This window comes from Lissotriton vulgaris, chromosome 6, assembly GCF_964263255.1.
Source record: "Lissotriton vulgaris chromosome 6, aLisVul1.2, whole genome shotgun sequence".
Classification (NCBI taxonomy): Eukaryota; Metazoa; Chordata; class Amphibia; order Caudata; family Salamandridae; genus Lissotriton; species Lissotriton vulgaris.
In genome coordinates, this window is record NC_141694.1 from 1,230,944,207 (window position 1) to 1,230,969,843 (window position 25,637).

The following is a 25,637-nucleotide window of genomic DNA, read 5'->3' on the forward strand; positions in this document are numbered from 1 at the left end:
ACTATGAGTGACACTTTGTCGCGAGCAAAATCCAACAAGGAAGATGAGAGAAATATATAAATGTCAGAAATTACACCCATTGAAGCAATGAGAAACTGTAAGATGAGCTTAAAACGGCTACACAGCACCAGAAATAGCAGCACCCCTATGTAAGTGCCCTTACACAGGGGTGCTGCACGGAGGGTATGTATCGCTGCACCCCGGTTCCATATTCAGGGGTTTTGAGGGAAGGAAGAGGTGTGAGAAGGATACATGGGTTTTCTGCCTGCAGATTGTGTTTCCCGGCAGTCAGTCCCCAAGTTCAGGGGTCTTAGGAAAGGAGGTGGTGGGAGAAGGCTCCATACATGGGGGTGCTGCCTGGAGACAGTTCTTGCTGCAGCAAGGCCCCAGTTTCAGGGGTTTTGAGGAAAGCAGAGGGGTGTGAGAAAGCTTCATACACATTGCAGGCAAGTTTTCAGACTGTGTGACATTTCCATAGTTTCAGTGCATGAGTGACACTCAACTGCCAAATGTGTGTCACTTAGTGTAACATTTTCCTGCAAGCAAAATCTAGCAATAATGTGGTTGTAAGACATAAATATTAGAGATTACACTTTTTTGATCAATAAGAGGCCCTAAAATATCTTTCAACTGCAGCAAAAGCCCTGAATAGGAAGGTTAAAATACTTATACAAAGCTTTTGTGTACTAAGAAAATATAAAAGTAAAGCAATCATCATAAAACATCTCATATCGCCTCCCCCCCCCACCCATGTCATTGCACTCCATTGCATCCTAATAGTACAGTTAAGTACCTGCTGCAGAGATCAAATAAACACAGGGTGGATTTTTATAGTCTGTATTATTGCCATTACTTATCTTGATGTTTTCTTTTGCTTGTTATTTTCTTTGTCTTAATTTGTATACTTTGATCATTTTTCTTCAATAACATTTTTCAGAACTTAAACACAGGGTGGATATTCTGATTTTCCAGCCAGTACAAGACAAGCAAAATCACAGCTTGTACATATTTTTACAGTTTATTTGTACGCTTCACAGAAGAAATATAAATAGAAAACACGTTTCAATGTGTTATAGGGACTAATACTTAAAATAAACGAACGATAAATACGATTTTGTTTCCAGCTAGTATGTCATGTCCAGGATCCAGGCCTTTGAAAACTTGAAAATACAACTAATGGCTGGTAACTATCACTCGGAAAGAGGCCAACACTTAACAGAAATGCATGACTCACCCGACCCGAGTGCTGCAATTCCACAGTCAGGTGCAGTAAAAAGCTGTCTCAGAGCACAAGAGCACACGGCGAGTCACACAGAGGCAGCTCTCAGCAGTGTCTCGCTCTGGCTGGCAATAGCTTTTCAAAGATGAGGGGCCCACCTGAATGTTATTTTCCGGCGGGCCATGCGGCATGAAGCTAAGAGGATAGCAAATCAGGGGGCGCCAGTGACGTGCGCCAGTGATGTGCGCCAATGACCCTCTGGAGGCTCAAGCGCACACAGAGGGCATTGACAATTTCCTGTTATGTGAACCTGAGCCTCGCACACGTTCCCAATTTACGGCGGAATAAGAAAGTGAACGTTTTGCTCCACTCATTTATTGGCTCTAATGATACCAGCACAAACTGACAACAGTGCCGGCTGGGTGGCGCCAGTGCAGAGTTTATAACCAAGGCACACCCCGCCTCCCGATTCATTCAGTAGGTCTACAGCGGATGATTTTCTCACCTAATAGGAATTTACAAAGGGGCCCCCTGGAGCTTTGGGGCCCCCCCGCACTGCGTGGGCTGCGTGGGCCTGTGTTACGCCTCATGACGAGGTCAGCTCGTCATGAACCACGGTGCTCGTGTGCTCATGACGAGCAGAGCTCGTCATGACCGTTGGAACGCTCGCACGCTGGGGTAATTACCCTGCTGTGCGTTGGAACGCTCGCACGCTGGGGTAATTCCCCTGCTGTGCGAGCATTCTACACAAACGGGTGTGGTCATGATGAGCTCAGCTCGTCATGAGCACACGAGCAAAGTGGCTCATGACGAGCTGACCTTGTCATGAGCACCGGGGCGCTGTGCGGCACAGCAGGGGAAACAGCCCCGCAGCCAAGGGGTTAATTAGTGAAAATGTGCTTTGCTGAATGAAAGTCTATAGAGGTTTCAGTTAATAAAATACCAGCCATCATAAAAGGCATACACTGCTACATAACAAGCATTGGGAAAGCAAATAGGTTTCGCCTTTGGACCCTATTAGTGTCCGTAAAGATTTTTTGTGATGCTGTCCTGCAATCCCAATTCTGAATCAAAATAAAAAGTAAAAAAGGCAGAGCAAAAGTGTTTTGTTTTATTAAGCGGGTCTGGGAAACAACACAAAGGGCACTGGATGGAAGCAGCACGGTGGGTGCAAGTACAAAAAAGCAACACGGAGGGCCACAGTGGCAGAAGCAACATGTTGGAGGGAGTGGTACAAGCAACATTAAGGAAAAGGGTTGGGTGGAAGCAAAAGGGATTGCAAAACGGAGTTGAAGCAATGTGGCAGTATGGGAAACAGGCAGCGATGACAGGTATCAAATAAATTTAGTTTTGTAGAAACGTACATTTCTGCAAGGTTCCCGGTTTGAAACAAGGATAGTGATTGGACAGTTTTAGCAGGCACAACGGCTGTTAGATCCCAAAAATTACAGCAAGCATAGACATCGATGCGAGAGCTGGCACAGAGAAAGAAGATATCTGGGCGTTGTTGCATACAGAGAATGCCGGTACCCATTGTTCAGGCAGCCTTCAACTCACGCGTCAACAACAGAATCACAGAAGATCATTCACTTTAAGAAGTGCCCATTTCACTGGTACAGCCATTCAATGATGGCATGCACATGCATCGGAACCAGGTCCACAGGATACAACCAGTACTGTGGGGAGAACACACCGCCTGCCACCGGAACTCCAAATGACTGCATGAGGCACAACGTGTGCAGAAACCCTGTAGCATCTTACAGGGTCCTGTGCTGCATCCAAAGAGGGCACGTGGAGGGCGAGATAAGTAAGTGTGCAAGGGTGGGTGGGAGAAGGAAGAGTACAAGGGTGAATGAGAGAAGGAAAAGTATGTAACCTAACAGCTAGGGCGGTCAACCACAAATCTGGGGAACCGGGTTCGAGTCTCTGCAACAACGTTCAACATCCTGTGATTCAGGGCAAATCACTTAACCTCCCCGTGCCTAACAAAAATGAATGTGTCCTTCTGTAACGAAACTGGTGCTCATTTAAAGCGCTCGTATACCCGTTACCTTTGGGTCAATTTTGCGCTATATAAACCTCAGAGAAGAAAAAAAAAAAGAGTGCAAGGGCGAGAGAAGGACAATTGCAAGGGCGAGTGGAGGCAGATTGCAAGGGCGAGAGAAGTAAGATTGCAAGGGCAAGAGAAGTAAGATTGCAAGGGCAAGAGAAGTAAGATTGCAAGGGCAAGAGAAGTAAGATTGCAAGGGCAAGAGAAGTAAGATTGCAAGGGCGAGAGAAGGAGGAGTGCAAGGGCGTGAGAAAGAAGGAAGCTTGCAAGGGTGGAGAAGCAGATAGCAATCGGAAAGTAGTAAGAGTTCAAGGAAGGGGAAGGTTAAAAAGTAAAATTGGGGTGGTAAAAGATTGAAGGCATGGGGCAACATGCAAGAAGTAGGGCAGTTGGAAGGTGCAGAATAGGATGAAACTCAAAGGACAAAGAAGCGCAACAGCACTAGAGGAATGTACAAATAGCATGATCTTAAGGTACACAGTACTGGAGCTGCACCCACCTCATCTTCTGAAAGTTGATCTACCAGTTCCACGATGTTCACCATGGAGATTAATCAAGAAGGGGAAATGTTACCTGCCAAATACTATACACGCACCAAGTGACGAATGGGGGAGAATACCCCAGACAAGAGCATCTATCCCACGAGTAGCCCCACTGAGGAATGGGATCAAACAGACAGCCGTCGACCAGAGGAGGTCGAGTCTAGCCAGACAAATAGAGCCCACTTGCAGACCGTCAAGGATGGCCATTCTCACCCCTCAGCAAAGCGTGCTACCATTGGACGGCGAGAGTATGAAGGGTGCCACTTATTGGATGCCCCTTTGGAGGCACCATACCCAGGATCGTAGCACTGAAGGAGAAACCTTCATCCACACTACCAAAATGACAGAAAAATAAACAAGCTCCACTCCTCTGGGAAAAAAGCCCAAACATGCATATATCCTACCAAAAGAAGCCCAAAACACACTTAACCATTGAATATCACAAAATATTTAAGATATCATTTAAAATGAAAATATAAATGTCACATCCTCAGGAGAAGAAGCTGTGGGGTATTTCTTCAGCTGTAAGGGGTCGGGGTGGGAGGGAAGATGCAATGAAATACAGGTGCTGAAGCTGAATATGCCTCCACAGTCTACCATGAGCAGGAAAGAAATTAAAAAAAAAAAAGTTACCCAAACAAAACAAACAACCAAAACGTAACTATACAGTACTTGGTTGCTGCTCCATGGGAGGAAACAGAAAGACAAAAAGGAGAGACAAAGCAAAGGACTGACCACTACCTAACAAGGATTTTTAAAGGACACGGAAATAAACAAATGAAAAGCAGTGGACGGACTTGAAGTCCACAAAGAAGTATATACTAAAGTATACACAAGAGGTCTTGAATACTCAACCTAAAAAAATAAAAAGAAATTAAACTAACATTTGTCAGACACTTACGTGCAATCAGCAACAATTCACACACATGCACAGGGCAGAAAGTGTAGATGTGCTTTAAAGTGCCTAGCAGCATTAAAGGGCACTTATGTGCAATCAGCAGCAATTCATCTATACAAACAGAGGAAAAAGTGCAGATGTGCATCAAAGTGCTTAACATTCATGAAAAATAAAATGCGGGGCTCCACCTGTATACATTAAAACAAGCCATTTAGCTGGCATAATTGGTCGGCACTACACCTATATACCATTTTTTTTAAATCACCATTGCTTACAGCAATTCATTTCTTTTATTGACAATTTCATAATTTAAAAAAAAACCAGTTGTCAGCTGTCCATAGTCCCCCTTTAGGCAGGAGGCAATTACTGCAGATGAAAAAGTTCTAATCGACAAGCATCTAAACATCGGTATTAACCAGAATTTTCAGAGGAGTGTTAGATTAAGGCAAAGACAGGTAACATGGATTAATGATTCAGAGACTGCCCCACAGAGCCGACATGAGCAATCTTGACCAGAGGCAAGTCTGCCATACCAAAATTATTTTCATCCTATAAGCCCAAAACGCAATCCCAATAAGTCACATTTCCTCTCTAGTGACCGAGGATGTTTCAAATAGCATGGGGCCCCTAATGGATCATAAAGTGGGAGAGTGTATTTCGATTAGGATTTTTTCTCTGATACTCAAAAGTTCAATTTGGACAGCAGTTTTGCCTGCTTATTCAGGACTTTTTGTCTGTGCAGGCCTTATTCCAGTGTTTGGTAGCTTCTAAATGCATTAAGGATTTTTTTGAAGTTATAGACTGGTGTTCATGAAATAAATGTATGCTCTTATAGCAATATTATGTTAATTGTGGCTTATAATTAAAGTGCTTAACAATCCCTCAAGCCCTGCCATGCTGATGGAGAAATGACAGCGCTCATTGGCAGGTAGGTAAGGAGTAGTGGATATTATTGGTGGGGAAAAATCTGATTTGTAATTTACCTCCTGAGCTGAACATGGTGTTCAAGGGCATGGAAGCTGTGAGGCAGAGGATCCATCAATGAAAGCTCTCTGGGAATTGTGGGTAACGAGGAGAGAAATATCTAAAAACCTCAAACATATTCTTGGGAAACACAGTAATCTTTTTGATAAATAATCTGGTTGTAGCATGACTAATGTGCAACACAAAGTGCTTATGAGGTTGACTGGATATACCATGGGAAGCCTTTGAAGGAATCAGCAACAGGAGAACTGCGATCACTGGATTGAGGTATGTGCAAAAAGTAGGTTATCACATTCTGTACCTCACACAGCGTCCCAAGATAATAAGCAGGGAGACAGGGGAACAAGATAAAAGGTGTTTGAAAAATGAGCTGTGGTACTATTAGATTAGAGAAACAAGAATAATTTACAACAGTGAATTATGAAATCAAAAAGCATTCTTTACAAAAGGATGTGCATAGGTTCCAAGATCGCTGCCTGCACCTTGCCACACTGCTGGGGGACTCCAAATCCCAGAACACTCTTCTGCATACAAGGGAGGAGCGGACAAGCGCTCAAAAGCGCGCCCAAACACTCACGACACGGGATCCAAGATTGCTGCCTGCACCATGCCACGTTGCTGGAGGACTCCAAATCCCAGAACACTCTTCTGCAAATAGGGGAGGAGCTGACAAGCGCTCAAAAGCGCGCGTAAAAACCTGTGACGCTGGATCCAAGATCGCTGCCTGCACCTTGCCATGCTGCTGGGGGACTCCAAATCCCAGAACACTCTTCTGCATACAGGGGAGGAGCTGACAAGCACTCAAAAGCACGTACGAACACCCGCGACGCGGGACGCGCCAGGGCAAAGCCCGGGCCAAGGACGGGCACGTCCTTGCCCGTCACTGACAGGATCTGACAGGGCTGGGCCATTTCCCTTTCGCCCGGCGACCCGGAGCGGACCTACATTGGCTGGTGAAGCTTAAGGACTGTCTTGCTGGTGGATTGCCTTTTGACTATTTTGGGCTCGCCCTGGGTCTCACAAACTTACGTCTATCGGCTCTTCTATCAGGCATTGAACATTGTTATGCCCTTCACCACCTAAGTAATCTACTCCAAGCATTTGCTCAGTGTTTTCTTTTAAGCATCTAGGGCCAAGAACAAGTAGGATTGATAATGCATCAGACCTATTCCCCGTTTAGATATTATAGGATTATCTGTATTCAACCCAAATGGGGAAAAGGAAGACTTTGGAGGAGAGTGGGGAGGGAAGTGAGGTAGGGGTTAGACGTGACACTAGGAAGAAAGCAAAAAAAACAACGGAAAATTGCGGTTAATAATTGTGTCATGGACCGAATAGATACCCTTATTAATGAATGTGAGGTCATCTTAGAGTCATCTCCCCTAAAACACGCTAATAGCGCCAATAGCAGAACTAAATCTAGGCTAAAAGGAATGGTAAACGTACCATTCCTGATATGTTTTGCAAATCAGGGAAGAAACAAATACCTAATACAACTAAAGGGATGCAGGATCTCAGTGCTTGTTTACCGACTGTAACTGAAAATGGGGAGCCTTCACCAAATGACGAATATGTAGCCCATATAGATCCAATAGTTATTTGTACAAATAGATTCCAACCACTCGGTGATTTGCAAGGGCAGAATGGGGATGAAGAGGATCCACCAAGGCGTGAACAAATCCAATTGTCTCCAACCCCACACAGTCAATCTAATATCCCAGGTTCGCATCTAGAATGCCATACTATGTGTCAAGAAGTCACTACGCTGAGAAGCGATGTGCGGGCTATGAAGGTACCTTAGAGGAGATACTATCTATGGTTACATTTTTGGCATCTGAGGTAGAGTCACAGGGAATGGATGGCCCCCAGTGTGCCATCGAATCAGTACCATCTACAAGTTTAATTTCCAAAGATTTGGCGGCCCTCCCGGCTACTATGGGTTCCGTTGGCAATAAAGTAGTAAGAGGGGTGAATTTTACTCAAAATCTATCCGTAGTTAAGAAAAGTTCAGGTAAGGCAACCCCCACAGTAGCAAAGCACCAACCCCCCACTGCTGTTAATAATAGTACCAATTATACAGTCCATTAATAGGCATTATGAACAACCCACTCCCTGGTCGTAAAACTCTACCTTTTGGGGGCTTATCGAACAAAGGACCTGGCTTGGGGCCTAACAGAGTGTGCACCTAATCCACCTAATCCTTTTAAAATTTATATGGCAAATGTTTTAAAATGTGATCCCAATGGAAGCACTGCGAATAGGCACTCCTTAACTAACAAAGCTATCCATTGGATCAGGCATGTTAGAGGTTGCTGTTCAATAATTAGAGACGATATAGCAGCTGCACGTAGGATTTCCTCCTCTGGTCACCTTTATGATTGTATCGAACTTACATTGAAAAGTATAGATCTTGTTGAAAATCTCTTTACGCTAGAGTTTCGCACTAGCCCCCAGGAGAATTCAAATATTCAATTCAGACCTTCTCCACCTGGCTTTGATACTAGGGCTACACAGAGACCACCAAGACTGCAGGGAGATTCCACAGTTCAGAACGATTGACTAGGGCCAAGAGAGGCACTCAGTGCATCTATTGCGCCTAGTATCACATCAACTAAGGATACACTTGTTAAGCGGGCACCTATTGCTAAGAAGTTGCAGGTTTCATCATCTCAAGCGGTAGGTGGTCAGGAAATGGTTGCCTTTTCAGTACAAATAGAAACAATGCCCCAGTCCCTAGATCTACCATCATCTGAAAATAGAATTCTGAGCAGGAACATTGCAGGCCTTAGCACGAAGATGGGTTCCCAAGAGTGGAATGTATTCATAGAGGCATATGATATATGCCTCTTTCAAGAGACCTAGGCTGAATTACCCCAGTTCAAGGTCGGATACTTGAATTATTTTGTAGCAGCAACTAAGGGAGCTAAAGGGAGGCCCTCAGGGGTTTGACTATATGGGTACATCAGGAGATCGAGGTTGACATCCGGGTTCTACTATCACAGAGCGAAGACATACAGGCCATTAGACTGTCCATGCGAGACCATCTAACAATAGACATATACAACATCTATGTCAGGGGAACAAGAGGGAAAAGGTCGAGAGTCATGCTGGCTCTTGAGGAGCTCTTGGATAAGCATTTAGATGTTTTATACACACTTATAACAGGGGACTTTAATACAACGTATGAACCCCTTAATGTGGAAGATGGTTACGGGACAGAAGCCGAGGATATTAAATGCTGTGTTCCATCACTAGAGCTAAGTCCCGTAAGGCGATGGACATATGTGGTCATCCAACTTAACAACATTTGTATGGAACAGGGGATTAAGAGCCCTAAATGGGCGTACCAAGGCATACAGACACGGTGCCAATACTTTCAACAATGGCTATCATGCCAGTAGAATTGATTATATTCTGGTGAGATTGGGTCTATGGCCCCAGGTGGTGGATATGATGGTAACAGACAGGATCGAAAGTGACCACAATCCTCTGTGTGGCACTTAGGACCTGTACTGTCACACGACGGGCTGCCTAGATAGGGAAGGCCAATGTATAGGTGAGATTGTTCCAACTAACTATCTAAGGCGGCTTAAGTGGGTAAAGTTAGTAGAGTTGCCGGCCTTACTAGATAACATATTGCAGAGCCTGGATCATGCGATAATGGACTTCGAGATTAATGCAGCGGAAAAAAGAGATCTAGATAATTCAATAGGCGTACATAACACCTTTTTTAAATGTCTACACACCCATGTTTTGAAGCAAGGGAAGAACACAAAGGCACCTGCAGTGAAGGAAGGGCAATGGTATAACACAGATTGCCGGGTGGCACGTAAGGCTCTATGGGAAGCCATTAAAGGGGGTGATCCCAAGAAGGTCCGCGAAGCAAGGTAATTTTATAAGGGCACACAGTCTAAAGCTAAGAAATTATGGGATGACAACAGATGGCAGGAACTAAAGGACGCCTGTGCCATGAAAACCCCCAAATATTTTTGGAACGTTTATAAATGGTCCAACAGGGGCCAGGCAGTCCGTCCCCAAAATCATGTCTCCCAAACCGACTGGGTGAACTATTTCAAACCCCAATATGCCTCAATCCCACTAATTGGAGAGGGGGAAATTTTGTGTGCCCTCTATCAGCATAATACATTTACCAAGACTGAGGTAGACACTGCACTCCAATCTGTATTAGCCGGAAAGGCACCAGGGCCTGATGGCATACCAGGGGATATTTTTTTTATATGATAAAGATAGATGGTGCAGGTATATCCTATTGCTGTCTAATGCCATTGCACAGGGAGCCCCCATACCGAATTCCTGGAAGAAAGCCGAGATTATCATTGTTTACAAGAAGGGGGACAAATCAAGCCCAGGGAACTATAGGCCCATCAGCCTAATTGATTGTTTCCAGAAAATAATTGGGAGGCTTGTGCTTAACAGGGTGCAGGAATGGATCGAGGAGTTTGATGTCTTGTCACCCCTGCAAGCAGGATTTCGCGCCTCCCTTAGCACAATCAACCAGGTGTTTCCATTTGTTTTGATACACTGGAAGATTGTGACTCTAGGCAAGGGTAGCCTGTATGCCGCCTTTGTAGATCTCAGGGCGGCATTTGATCTTGTCCCGCGCAGAAAGTTATGGCTAACCTTACGAGAGCTAGGACTCCCTCCTGAACTCTTGACTCTGATTATTAGATTACACAAGGGCAATAGTGCGCAAATTAGGTGGGGCGGGCAAGGAGAGGTTACTGAATTGTTCCCAGTAGAAAGAGGTGTGAGACAAGGCTGCATCATGGCTCCTACGCTATTCACACTATATATTAATAGGATAGTTAATTATATGAGTGTAATGCCGTCTGACGCCCCTACACTAGCTGGTGATAAAGTGCCTATACTGATGTTTGCCGATGACACGTTGATCTTGTCCAAGACCCCTAGCGGACTCCAGAGGGCCCTCAAAACCTTTGAGGCCTTTTGCTCGCAGCGGGGTTTGGAGATCAACATGTCAAAGACAAAGTTAATGGCATTTAATGCTCAAAAGACCTTCAAAGGGGGCAACTGTATGTATGATAGCCCTTTGGATCTGGTGAACGAGTTCACCTACTTAGGGGTGAACTTCCAAAATAATATGAGGTGGGATCACCTGGTGGAACTAGCTTCCCTCAAACACAGAAAAATAACAGGGATCCTGTTCCAAGAGCATAATTTATCATACATTAAGCTCTTAAGCCCGGTTTTAGAAATTTATAAATTGAAAGCAGTTAACTCAGCCTTATATGACTCAGAACTTTAGGGATGTGAAAATCTTGCAACTCTAACTACATCGGAAAACAGGTTTCTGAGGAAAATTACTAGACTGCCACAGAGCACTCCTACCAGCCCCCTACAAATAAAGGTAGGGATGAAACCGATCGCAGCAGTAGCCAAACTTCGACTCATCCTCTATTGGAGGAGACTCTGGTCTACACCAGAGCTCTTAGGCTATGCAAAAGGCTTCCTCGAATTAATAAGGGCTGATGTTTCACATCGTATAAAATGGCTTTGGGCGGTCAGAGACCTTTTATCCGTTATAGGCTTGGCGGATGTGGGTGGATCCCGTAAACTCAAACTTTCCTACTAAGGAGATGCTGAAGGCCAAGTATTGGGAATGGTTCTGGGAGAATAATAATATTAGGCAAAGTGAGTCTCTCACCCTCACAAGCCGATTCCTGGAACATAAAGACCGCCTGATGCTGGAACCTTATTGGGATCTAATCACAAAACCATTGGACCGTAACATTTATTTTCAGTTTAGGGTGGGCTCACTATCAGTGAGATCACTTACTGTAAAATGGAGTAACCACCTGCCCAGGTTGCGGGTCTTGTAATGAATCCTTGTCCCACCTCCTCTTTGTCTGTGCGGCTTACGCTGCCACGCGTCGGGTCTGGTTGCTTCCAATTTGTACGCTACTAGGCACCAGAAGGGCAGCTGAAACTGAACGCATCTTGCAGACTGATACATCTCAGCCTTTGGCAATAGCCATGGCAACATTTTTAGGATGGGCTTGGGTATTGAGGGCTAGCAGGATATCTTAAAGCGTGATTAAATATCAAAACGCTCGGAATTAATCGGCTCATTGCTGAGAAGGGTGGGTCCTGATATCAAGTACTAATGCCTATACCCCATAAAATACTAAATGTAAGAAGGTCGTGTGAATTGCTTTTTGTATTTTTGAATGTGGTGTGTTTTGTATATGTTTTAATTGTACGATGAACCTCTTTAAGGAGCTTTTTTAAAAATCTTTTTATTGTAAGTAAATTCAGTATACATTAGACACAAAACTAGGAGCCCCCTTAGGGGGTCTGTCTTGGGGTGCGTATTTTACTTCTTAGTTTTTACTAATGAACTGTATAAATTAGGACATCGGAGCTGCCTTTCTTTTTATTATCTATTTAAATTATGCTTCTCCTTCAACAGCTCTTTTATGCATATTATTCTTCAGTATTTTTGCAAATGCTTTTGTGACTGCAAATTGTCGAATAAAGCTGTTGAAAAAAAAAAGATGTGCAACACAAAGTGCTTATGAGGTTGACTGGATATACCATGGGTAGCCAGTGAAGGAATCAGCAACAGGAGAACTGCAATCACTGGATTTAGGTAAGTGCAAAAAGTAGGTTATCACATTCTGTACCTCACACAGCGTCCCAAGATAATAAGCAGTGAGACAGAGGAAAAAGATAAAAGGTGTTTGAAAAATGAGCTGCGGTACTATTAGATTAGAGAAAAAAGATTTATTTACAGCAGTGAATTGTGAAATCAAGCATTCTTTATAAAAGGCTGTGCATAGGTTCGTTATGTAAGCAGGAGATGAGGAGGTCAAACCCCTCAAAGGTTTGGCCAAATAGAGGAATTCCAGGATTTCAGGCAAATTCCTAGTGCAATACCCAGTTTAAATCGGGTTAATTTATTAGCCAACATTCATAAATCAATGTGCTGACTCGAATTTTGAGAGAGCCAATTCAGAGGAAAACAACATTTGATGATGATCTGGGTGTCACCGGCATTACTACACCTGATCACTCTTAGAGAAGCAAATGGCACAAGTAAATATTTCAACTGTATTGGAACAGGATCAACTGCAGTGAGATTATGGAGTCATGATTTAACTACAGTGATAGAAGTCTCTAAAGACTAGAGAAATAGAAACAGATATTTAATATTTGTAAGATATCGTTTTCTGTCATAGGATTGTATAAGATTGTACAGTCGATGAAGATAATGTGACGAGTAGGATAGTGGTAGCATAGGGAAAACGAAGAGGAAAGGTGTCTATGAGCACCCGTGAGCAACAGAAACATGCAATGGCCTTCACAGAGGAGTAAGTAAATAAGACACAGGTAGTAAACCACCATAAAACACATTGTCTCTGGACCTTTCCAAGCTCAACAGGATGGATGTGCTTTTGATATGGAGCATACATTGGTAACAAGGTTGTTTTTAATGAGGAAACAGATGAACAAGGAGAGTAGTGACTTTCACAAACTAGGAAAGCGAGGATTATAATGAGGGTTTCAAGCTTTCAAAGCTGCAACTATTCTTGTCCGTGGCTTGTCAGACCATGGTACAACGGAAGCGCTGACCAATTCCTATGCATGTTACCTGTTACTTTAGAGAGCACAGATTTTACCAGATGGATCAGATACATTCTCTAATTTATAGAAAAGGGAAGAGCTTGTACTTGTAGCTCTTCATAATATAAGTTGTGCTTTATGCAGGGTAGATAACCCACATTAGAGATCGAAATAATATTTGAATTACAATATCAACAACAGAACGAACCCAGAGGATGTCCACTTCCACTTCCCCGCCTAGACTATACTCTGCTTTGAAATCAGAAAAGAAATTCACAGGCAAACTCCGTTTAGTACACTTTAAAGGGATTAATCAATTTTTTACTAGGAAACGAGCCTCCTCTATTCATTAACATTTTGAAATGGTCAACATTTTGTAATTTCAACAATGGTATTGAGAAGCCCTGAAAAATGGGTCCTCTGCAGGTCACTGCTTCTGTGTTCATGCTTCATTAGGCTTACACAATCTATGGCAATGGTCCAAACAGGCAAGAACTCAAAGCGGGAATCAAAAAATCATCACAAAGCAGCACATTTTTTTATGGCTAAAGAAGCTAATGTCTAAGATGCACTAGAAAAGGCATCAAGAAAAGAGCACAGTCTCGGTATAAAGAGTTGCTCAACAGAAGAATGGGTACTTTAAGTGCAACATGTATCCTTTAGTACTCAGATTACCGCGCTCACATCTCTATGCAAGAAGTGATAAGTGAAGGACACATTTCCTTTGACAGTTCCAATAGCACAGGTGCAGGTGCTGTGATGCAGGTTCAACACCACCTTGATGGACCAATCATACCATGTGCTAATAACCAACGTGACATTCCCAGAACTGAGGGAAGATGGAGCTCATTAACCCTTACACTGTCCCAAATTCCCCTAAAATAAATAGCCATATACAGTCATTTAAGGAGTTCACCCTTGTACAAACACAAAGGGGCATATTTACAAGGGCACTGCACCACCGGAGCTGCACTTTGTAACCAATCACAGTCTCACTGCGCTTTGGAAGACAGATGCATATGGGAAGAAGAAAAGTAAAAGAGAAAGACCTGGTGGACGATTGGATAAACAATCAATGGTTCAGTTAAAAAACTGGGGTCCGACGGCAGGATCCCACCTTCTCGCAAACAGATGATTGATGTTTTGAAAGTAAGCATGGGCGAATTTTGCGAATCTCGCGTTCGCGAATTTTGCGGATTTGCGAACTCGCAATCCGCAAAATCCGCGAATTCTCACGAATTTGCGGATTTTTTTTTTTTGTTTGTTCGCGCGGGTTTCTGCCAGTTCGCGAGAGTTTTGTACAATTTCGCAAAACGCGAACTTACCTGTCGGGTCGCAAGTTTCGCGAACTTGTTGTTTCTACGTGTCCAGCCTGTTTGGGACACTCTTCTTCATCACTGCCACTCTCTGACTACTCATGCCACCCTCTGGCCCACCCATGCCACCCTCTGTTTCATCACAGCACCCTCTGGTTGTCCAGTCAGTGTACATTATTGTGGCAAAGCAAGCACACCTTCCCTGCCTCAAGTGACCTGAATTAATTTGGGGCTGATTAATGTGTCACAGAATATTTTTTTAGCTGGCACCTGCTTCCTTAGTGCTTCCTGATTAGTGATCTTTTGCACTTGCTAAGTGCTTTCATTGTTGCAAAATTAGTTACAACACCTGCCCTGCCCCAACTGACAATAATGAATTAGGGGCTGATTAATGGATTTGAACTTCCAGCCTGGCTCCTGCTTGTCTCCCTCAGCTGTAATTCAGGACCTTTGTGGCATATGTGTAACTATTCTGAGGTTCAGAGCAGGGTCACATAATAGTTGCAACTGGCAACTGAACTCTGGAGGGGCCCCTCAGGAAGCACTACAGGAAATGGCTACTAATGATGAGCCTGAACTTTTGAACCTGGTAAGTAGTTTCAGTTTTGCTAAGATCGTATTTCTGCAATTTTGCGCTTATTCGCGGGGCGCGAAGTTGTACTGGGAAGCCGCGAACTCACGCGAACAGTGCGAGCAAGCCATAAAATCCGCTGCTCGCGGATTTGCGGATTTTGCGGGAGATTCGCGAATCTCGCGGATTGCGAATTTACCGAAAATCCGCGAGCGAAACGGATTTTCCGCCCATGCTTATTTGAAAGCCTTACTGTAGAAGCTCCCATCAGTCACAGCAGCTCAGGCTGATGGATTCAAGTGTAGGCTAGGAATTTCCCTGAAAGCCTGGATAAGTAGATACATTTACAAGCTTTACCTACATGCGAGGAAGTCATTGTCAAGCCAAGGTAGAGAATAATGTAGTCCATAATGATTAGCCCTGAGCGTGGAGAGATGTTGGTTACCGATAAGGCACAAATTACTTACTGAGGTTTGCTAGATGGCACCCATGTAAAGCTGTGTGCACATGACACAAGTGAACAGATATACATACTCCAAAGGGAAGGGAAGAGGGCAGCCATGCAACATATTTTAGAGCGGTCAAAAGGTCAGAAATATTGTGTGATTCATAATAGTTTTGCACTTAATTCCAACTGTGCAGAACTCCTGAATAAACCAGACTGCTTGCCGAGGGGGAAAGAATCAAGGTTCACCCACATATGTTACGTGGGCACCTGAGCAGATACTGCTCCAGAAGGATAATTCCTTCATGTGGGCAAAAAAAGGATTATTAAATGCCCTGTTCTGCCTACTTCTAAATACCTGGATTACGTTTGGCAGAAAAACCACCAGGTGCAGAGATAGCATTTCAAAGCAAACTGCTGAAACCCTGTGAGAGGTAGAGATTTCGGGAGTAAATGCTTGGAAAACACTAAAAATTAAATTCACAAGAAGATTAGAATTTAAATAGTTAAAACACTTTCAGGTTCTCTTTCTTTATTGTTGCATTTGTCGCAAAGCGTGGAAGGGCCCAATCATTAGCTTTTAATTCAAAACTTTTCAAATCAAATATTAATTTGACAGGGCAGTTTCAAGCAATTCGCCACTGCTGGTTTAGAGGCAAAGGTTCATCTAAATATGAGGCAATGTTATAATGCGCAACAGCCCTTTCATCTGCCTCTTGCCATTTTACGCTGCAGTGCAAACAAATTGAAATTCAGCAGTCAAACATTGAGAGTCACTGACCTGGTCAAACAGTTGTTTGCCTGTCGTGTTGGGCTGGATGGCAAACTCCAGCTCTGCATCCATTGTGATGACACGAACATTGATCTGAAAAAATGAAAAAGAGGACACCACGTCACGAAATGAGTGCATAATATCAAAGCCATTCACCTGGTTAAAAAACGTAATTATAAACGCTCAATTCAAAATCTTATGGGACGTAACAAAAACGTGAACTCCAAAACAAGATTTGTGCTGTTCCCCAAAAGGCCAATATGGTGCTTTATTCCAATTGAATGTCATTGAAAATGACATTTTCAGGAATACATTTGCCCCTAATCATTAATAGGAGTGTGATTTACAATAGGCTGGTTAAAAGGCACAAATGCAGATTGAAACCCCCCGCCCCAAGTGCTATGGGTCTTTCTTCAAGTACTTAATACTTCTTATTACTTTTAGAATGTGGACATTCAACTTCAGTTTGTGTTAGGTTGCTAAACTTTGTGATCGTAATGGCACCTTCAATTTGGAATGTTGTCTGTTTCGTTCACGTGCACAAAATGTGGCAATCGCTTGTTGTTTTGTATAAGTTTTAAAGACAATTGTTTTTAGTGGTTCTAGAAGAAGAGCTGAAATATATTTTTCAGAAGAAAGGTTTAACAAGTTACACATGTGTGAATATAGAGACTATTGTACATCCAGGAAATGGTCATTGGTCTATTTCCTCCTAATTTTTTCGGGAAATGATCCATTTACTTCCAAAGATTTTTGATCAATGATCCATTTAAATTTGAGGGTGTATAAAAATCACAATAAAAACACGAGAACGGAAAATGTCTGAACCTTCAACAATACCCCCATTGATGTCTACCGGTGACCAGAACCTATCTGGATTATTCTCTCTTCACAGAGATACAACTTTACATATCTTTTTTTAGTGCATGCCATTTGCTGCAGTTTACAACTGAGTGAAGCGTCCCATTTTATCACCTCCCCATTCACCATTCTTAATTCGACATAAAGTGAGATACACCCTCGACTGAAACATAATTCAAACAATAGGAAGGTCACGCAGGTTATGAGATACAAAAATGCCAACGAGTACGGAGAAGGTGATGACGATTGGCCAACTGATTACATCAACTTGTCAGAAGGAGTATGCTACTATGTTAAGTTTGTAACCTCTGAACCCAGGGAAACCCATTACAGCTGAACATTTGAACAGCAGACTGCCTGGGGAATTCAAAATGAGTTCATATACATTGTTCCTTCAAATTACCCATAATGCTCAGGGAGCTGCAGCATAAAAATGCCTTTTATTTAAACTTGCTTCTATAGACCTTTGGAAGTGGGATGCAAACAATCAGGGTCTTATTTATGAAGGGTTGCTTTGCTTTAGCAGGGTGCAAAAGTGAAATAATGCTTGAGATGCGATTTTATCAAGCCACACAAGCCCACATGTGTGGCCCGAGTAACTTGATAAAACCATTGTAACGCAACGCGACGCAGTGCACATCGCTGCGTTACTCCGCCCCAAGGAGACATTTCCTGGGTGGTGTGTGGGTGTTCCCACAGAAAACCCATGGATTTTGAGGTTTTCCCAGATTTACCATTAGTTGTAGACCTGGAAATGCACCATAATGGCTACGCCTCCCCAGGTGAGTCATAACGAGGAGAAATAGGTTTATTTTTCCGCGTTGCTGCAATATGTAGCACACATAGAAAGAGGAAAATGCCTCAGGAGATTGTTTTTGTGTAGTAAGGTGCCCCTTGCTGCACAAAAACAATCCTGCTAGCAATGCAGCCACCCCAGCACATGGTGCACTAACACTAAGAAAAGGCAAGTGTGCACCGTATAAGTTAAGTATGGCGCATTCCTGCCATTTTCCGATCACGCAGCGCAACAAGGTGAAGTGTGGCACTGCGCTGGGTGACATAAATATAAATATGGCCCTCAATGTCTTATCTGCCCATGTCAAACACACAAATAATGATGGGAAGAATGCTTGCAATAAGTCTAAGCACTGGGTAGCATTACAACCCAGCCATCCTTTACTCCGCTTGCTACCTCAGATCAGACCCAGCCATATGCAAACCAGGCTTTCTCCAATAGGAACAGTCCAGCCCAAACTGCCAAGCCAAGTCTTCTCTGAACTGGTACACAGGCAACTCAAGACCAGTTTTGAACCAATTGGACCTCTTCAGTCATGTATAGCTTGGTTTTAGTGGAAGAGTGAGTAAGGGACCCACATCTGGGCATACCCTTGGCCATTTAAGGCATTGCATCAAACACACAAAAGGTGATGGAAGGAATGCTTGCAATTTGCCTAACCACTGGCTATCGCCTAGGGCAACATTTCAACCCATTCTTCTTTTGCCTATCTAGCTACCTCAGATTACATGGAGCCATATGCAATTTAGTCTTGCTCCTGCTCCAATAGGAACAGTCAAGCCCGAACAGCCAACTCATGAACTCCGAGAACCAGAACACAAGTAACCCAAGACTGGTTTCGGCCTAAGTCTATACACTCCACCAGAGACAAAGAAGATGCTTCTCATATGTCGACTCACACATCGTAGACTAGAGCAAGAGTAGACTTGGCAAGTAAAGCATTTCCTTCTGCATACATTTTTGATCAATTTTAAATGAGATAGACTTACAGCTTCGCAACGAAGGAAGCCTAGAACTTTAGGAAATCAACTTGTCTCTTGTTTAAGTTACAACTATCCTGTGTATGTGTGGCTCCACATATATCAACAACCAATCAAAAAAACGGTGATCGTAATATCTCAAGTGGTAGGAGAACTATATAAACGCAGATCATTCAAATACAATTGTGGAAGGACAAACTGAAATGGGGAGCAAATGTTTTTAAATAGGTCCGCTTTGTATTTCCCCGCCTACCTCGCTGTCACTCCTCTGGCTTCATCTTGAGTTGTTCATACCAGATCCTATCCACAACGCACTTGAAGAAACCACAGTATTCACAATAATACAATTTGGACTGACAGAGACTTATTAGAACCAGTGGCAAAAAAAACCCAAAAAGAAATGTGGCCTATGAGCAAAATGTGCTGAGGAGGCTCTGAGATTCAGGCATTTCACAAACATGCAAGGGCCTTGGAATGTTGCAGTATGACGTTAAAGAGAGCTCCCCCTCCGACTTCTTCACAGCAGGGATTTAATAGGATTACATAATGCCCCGTGGCATAGCAACGCGGACATGACCCTAATTGCTAGCAAGGAAAATAGGACTCCACCCCCTGGTTTTCTAGTAAAACAAAACTAGCTACAATTCGGATGCAGTGGGTCCATTAGACTCCTGTGCAGCTGCACCTGCAGCACTCTTGGTAGCAACGCCACTACTCTAATTAACACAGTGTGTTCCAGTTGCATCTATATCTACATGCAACCTTTTATTTAACATACGTATGGTGGTCGTTAAAAATCAAAGTGCACTCTTGTGTGTGGGTCTAACCCTGCATCCTTCTGGAAACAGAGCTTCACCTGAAAATCATGGGTCCGGGAGGAAACCTAGAACACTAATCATATCTACATAACATACCATGTATTTGTAAAGCGCATGTTCACCCATAGGTCTCTTGGCGCTACATAACAGATGTGTATTGTTACCCAACTCAATGGTACTCATTTGATCTACCTCAGATGGATGTGACCATGAGGTTGAGCACAGGCCCCTGCAGTGGATGCATTAGTCCACTGAGTCACCAGACCCGGCCACCAGACCCTAGAACGTAGGCAGTCCTTGACAATAGGGCAGGAGTCACTTTATTTACTCATGTAAGCATTTTTGCTCCTGAAATCCTGATACTGTTACAAATCCAATTTTTGCAGAGAATTTCAGTCCAACCTCTCCCAAATATGGCACAAAGGGAACCCACTAATTCCAACAAAGACATATGGATTGAACATAAGCTAAAAAGTTTAGGTAGTATCACATGTACTACTCAGGTAATGAAGGCCACATCCTGCCGGATGCCAACAGCTACATGCCACTCGCTCGGGTTTAGATGTACTGTTTAAAACAGGGAATTACCAATTGATTAATTAGCTTAAATTGCCCTTTTAAAATTATAAAGGCTCAGATTCCATTAATTGTTTTGTGTGTCACCTTGGACAGTGACTTACTCCTTGTATGGGGCCACCAGCCATTGATAAACAGCAGACTATCCCACCTTCCTCCCAACACTCCTGAATTACACCTGCATTCATCATTTATGGAAGGCCAGGCTCGCTCCTCCCTTCGAGTAAAGCCATTACTACAGAATATGGTTTCTCCTTCTATCCTTTGTGGATCATGGTGTGATAATGTTGCTTACATAACATAGTTACAACACACATTGCTCCACATGACAACGTCAATAAAGGAGTGTCTTTACGATGCTGTAATGTTTGTGTGACGTAAAGAGAGTACTAAAAAGCATTTACTCTGTGCATTGTATTCAATTGACGTGTCAACATTACAAGAGTATAATTTCATTGGCAATTTCGCTTAGTTTTTTCATTGGTCCCCCAAGGAAAGCTTGAAATTGTGATGCACTAGCATACTGTATTAAAGGAATAGAACAAACTTCCTACTTAAAATGTCTCAAATCAAGCAGAATTGTCAATGATCCACCAAGCTTTTTATGGGCTCAAAGTAACTTGAACTCATTAAGAAGGGTAACGTGCATGCGCAAAGTATGCATGGGTCACTGTACAAAAATAGAACAAGCATTGGCAAAGTTCTGGCCTTGGCAGTCTATTCTGTTTCAATGATATTGCATTATATAGTAAAAATAAACGTTTTTGTCCCTAATATCAATAAAAACATAACAAACTGCCCCGACACTGACCACCAAAGACAAATGAACTGTTTTGTTGATTGTGAACAATGTGAAGAAGCAGAGTGGAGCCACTCAAAGTTAAGTTAGCCAAACGCTGACCTGGTCCGGACTCATATTCCAATACTGTATAAGGATGCATAATCTGAATGACAATTTAACAGAGCAATGAATGAAGAGTGCTGCACAGGGTGTCACTGTGCATCACACAATATTGGATTCCTTCACACGATCGCCCAGTGAGGAGCTGATATTACACATTAGGCAATGGCTGTGCTGGGGACAAAAGCCTGGAACATCCTGCCCACCCAGCTGAGACACACACAAACGGAACTTACGTTCAGGAAGCTTCTAAAAACCTGGATTTTTGCCACCCCAGATAGCGCAAAATTATGGGGTTCTCTCGCATTTAAGACTTACTCCTGTTCCATCCAAGTTCTTCTCCACTACAGATCTTTACTTGTTCTTCCGCTAGCGCCAAGATGCTCCTTGGAGTGAACGCTGCGCTTTACTAGAACCTTCATTCATTCATTCATTCATTCATTCAATGTGAGAAATAGGGTGCAGGTAGCGAATGTGTGTTTCCAGCTCCTGTGAGATGGAGGATCACCACAGCGGATGTCCATTACAGGGGTTTAAACCTTCCAAGGACATCAGGAACAGCCTCTGAAGCATATGTGGCGTTTTTTGGGCGGTAAAGGGCACTGATGGATGGTGTAAGAGTGCTTGCCCAAAGCTCCGCCCCCCTCCAAAGTCCCACCCCTTCTCATGGGGTGGATATTTTTGAAATGTAGCAGGTCTGCTCTCTCTGGACATATATTATTTATGACTATTTGTGAAAAACAATACTTAGATGAAACATCTGATGCACTCAAAAGCCAGACCTAAACATAGAAGAGGATTGTAGCTTTGCAACTGGCGCTGTGCGCGCCATTTTATGCTGCATGTGTATAACTTGAACATAGTGTCAGTCCTGCCAAGTGCCACGCATGTCGTGTTAGCGTAACACAATTTAAGTTAAGATCCCACATTACTGCATGAGCGGTAATTTGGCACGCAAACAAGATGCAGGGACAGCTAAGCAGGATATCTCTAATTCCCTGACTAGTTGTGGATGGCTCTACTCTTTATAATTAGCTGTCAGACAGTGACACCTGGTGCCAGCCAGCTCCATTGGGCAAAACAGCTGTATGAACTCTGCTGACCAAGCTTACATAACAGCCTGAGAAGATGCACTCTTACCCGACTGGGCCTGAGCGTGTTCCAGGACTATGTTGCAACTGCTGGTAAGAGTATTCGGGCCACGTAGATGGGGCGGCTTAACACTTGCTGACTGTAGTGCGTACGTGGCAAAAGAAATCCAATACATTAATATTTGCAGGTCCAATTGAAGTAAATCAAAAAAATTTACAGATCTGAAATTCCTCCTCCTACAGCTAGGAAATGCCATTGAATGAGAAACACTATTTATAGTTTTGCTGGGTTTTTGTTTTGCAGGTGAGGCTGTGGTTGCCAAGTGGCCTTCTGTCGTGTTAGACTTTCTACCAATGCTGACTTTGCAGTTCGATTGATTATCCATTAACTGGGTCCGTTGGCTACATTAATAGTGGTTTAGAACATCGACAATGCATGAGACCGCATGCCTTAATAGTGTCAATAAATATAAATAGTTTGAAAACAGCCTTGTGAATTGCATTAATATGCAGGCACTGGTATATCCCATACTACAATCAATACATTTTGGCCCATCAAAGGCATATCAACACAACTTAGCTGAGCTGCACGTATGTCCAATGTGTGTAGAGGGTGGTGGTATGGGCATACGCTCATATGGATAAAACCACTTGATTACACTAACCATCAAATATTGCTCAAAGAGTCACACATAAGGCATTCAAATGTCACAACTAAACACTATGAAAGCACATAAATGTTACACTTAAGGAATCAGAAAACTTGGCAGCTATGTATTGGTTGATTTTGCTCTCGAGAAAGTGTCATTCATGTTCGTTGAATGTCACGCATAATTACACTGAAATTATGAAAATGTCACACATAAGCGTCTGAAACCTTGGCAGCTACGTAGTCAAACAAAGTGAACATTTACGAAGCGGCCACCATGCGATACAAATGTACCCACTCGTAGAAAGGAACAAATGTTTCAAATGAATATATTCATTAACGAAACAAACGGAAATAGTTAGCCTGGTCATAATTTGCCCATGTTCGAACTTGCCTCAAGTCAGTAATTGAAATACGGCACATAAACAAATGACTCTTTGTAGATAGCGCGAATGCAATATCGTTGCTGTACAATAGCGTAATAGCAGGACATAAATTAAAACTCTCCATGGCAATCGGGCATGACCGAATTCTTTGTTCAGGTTCACATTTCCATAAGCAATCTACGCTTAGTGCAATACATTGTGTGGATCACCGAAACATTCATATTTTGGAAACTAACAGGTGTGTTTTGCATTTACCGCATTTTACACCCACCTCCGCGGTAGGCCTTCACAGAAACTACCGACGAGTCAACGTGCGCTTTGCATACTAAACCTTTGTTTGTTTACCTTTAAACGTCTAAGAAGCAAAAGTCGCTCCGCACTCACTAAACCTTTATGGTGTTCAAAAATGATACAAAGGCTTTGGAATATTTCCGGCCACAGTTCCGGTAACCTGGACGTCTAACGCAATAGACACAGATAACTGGCACGCCCAAAGATGCAGAGCTTTCAAGTTTCTCAGGTACACGTGGAGGTAGCTCAACCAATTCAGATATTTATTTCTGAGTAGTTTAGTATTTACAGTTCTGTTTATCCCAGACTAGAATTAAATCCAGACTACAAGTCCCAGAATACAAAGAAAAAGCCTGGACTGGATGAGCTATTCACAGGTGAACTACAGAAACTTGAGAGCTCTACAGAATTTAATTTGCAACATTCTCTGTGCACATTCTGTGCAGAAATCCCACTTGATCCCACAGGATAGATACTGAGACATAAAATCAGTGTCTACGGACAGTTATCCTTTGAGATGGAATTTACTACCACGCGAAATCTGCAGCTATGGTAGATTTCCTGCTCTAGTAACTTTATATGTGTGGGAATATGGATGCACAGCAGAGAGGGGAAAAAAATAAAAATCAGCCCAACCCTGTATATTTTCCCTTTATAAATTTAAAACGGTAAGTACAAAAAGTAATAACTTTAGAAGTTTTTACTGCCTATACGATTCCAAAATGATTGTTTTAGAAAACAGGGTCAGATTTGCCATGTTTAAAAAAAAGAATAGAGCAGAGTGCCACATATCCTTGTTCGAGTTCTAGCCCCTGGATCTCCAAACATGAAGAAGGGAAAGGGGGGGCAGCTCGGCGCTCACGCACGTATGGCGGGGCCCAGCTTCCCCCCTCCCCTGGATCCTTGGTGGTGGGGCGTCCCCCCCCCCTTTCCGGTCGCATCTGGATGACGCGGCTGGGGGGCGCCCCACCACCGATTGGTCAGGCCCCCTACGTTGACCCGGAAGCACTAGAAGTGCTTCCAGGTCAAGGGGAGGGGCCAGGAGGGGGCGGGACAGCGCGTGCTGGCCCGCCCCAAGCTCCTAGAGCTTAAAAGGTATGGAGAGCACGGGAGGGGCCCTCGGTGAGGACATGAGATCGTGAGTATCGACGATCAGTCATTTGAGATTGCTGTGTGACGATCGTCAATGCTGATGGCAGCCCCTGATTAGGGCTCTCCCCCTCCCCTCGCTCCTCGCTCTCTCCCCACTCCTCCAAGGGGCTGGGCCTGCGCTCCCTGGCTTGTCCGGGGCCAGGCTGCGCACTAAGGAGGGGACGGAGAAGTGGTCGCCCCTACCCAGCTAGCCTCTCGTGGGTGCTCAGACGTCGGCCGCCATTTGCTTCCTGGATCGAGACGGCCCCCAGAGGACTTGATCTGACCAGCGGATTTGCCGAGCCGACCACGGACGACTGCATCAGCTGATCCCAGAAACACAGTAGGTGCCATTTTCTATCCTTTGTGATAGATCTGGCCTTTTTCATTACTTTAACAGCCTTACACTGAATTTCGTTTTTTCTCGCTCTGCTTGTTGCTTGTTACTTTTGCTGCTACTGATTGCAATTTGACTTGCTGAGCCCTGCCTGACTGACTAATTTCCTTACTTTGTAATTGCTGCGCTCTGATTGCAATTTTGCATTGCTGCACTGTGTCCAATCCATTTCCAAAACGTGATAATAATTACAGTTTGTGCCTTGAAATTGTAATTGCTGCGCTCTGCTTGTAGAATCATTTCCACTGCCAGATTGCTTTGATTTTACTTTTCAGATTCCAATTTGCTCGCCTGCGCTCTGCTTGCCTGCTTAAAATTTTCGCTGCTTGACTGATTTTATCACTCCGAATACAGCCTA

General features: G+C 43.5%; 1 protein-coding gene across 2 annotated transcripts in view; it reads right to left on the reverse strand.

Moving 5' to 3' along the window:
- EZR (ezrin) overlaps positions 1 to 25,637 on the reverse strand; it is a 194,235-nt gene that overhangs the window by 81,871 nt on the left and 86,727 nt on the right. For both annotated transcript variants that reach the window (XM_086927325.1, XM_086927326.1), the window contains exon 3: positions 16,412 to 16,495. In XM_086927325.1, coding sequence (XP_086783451.1) covers positions 16,412 to 16,495 — 84 coding nt within the window. The remainder of the gene's footprint in view (positions 1 to 16,411; positions 16,496 to 25,637) is intronic.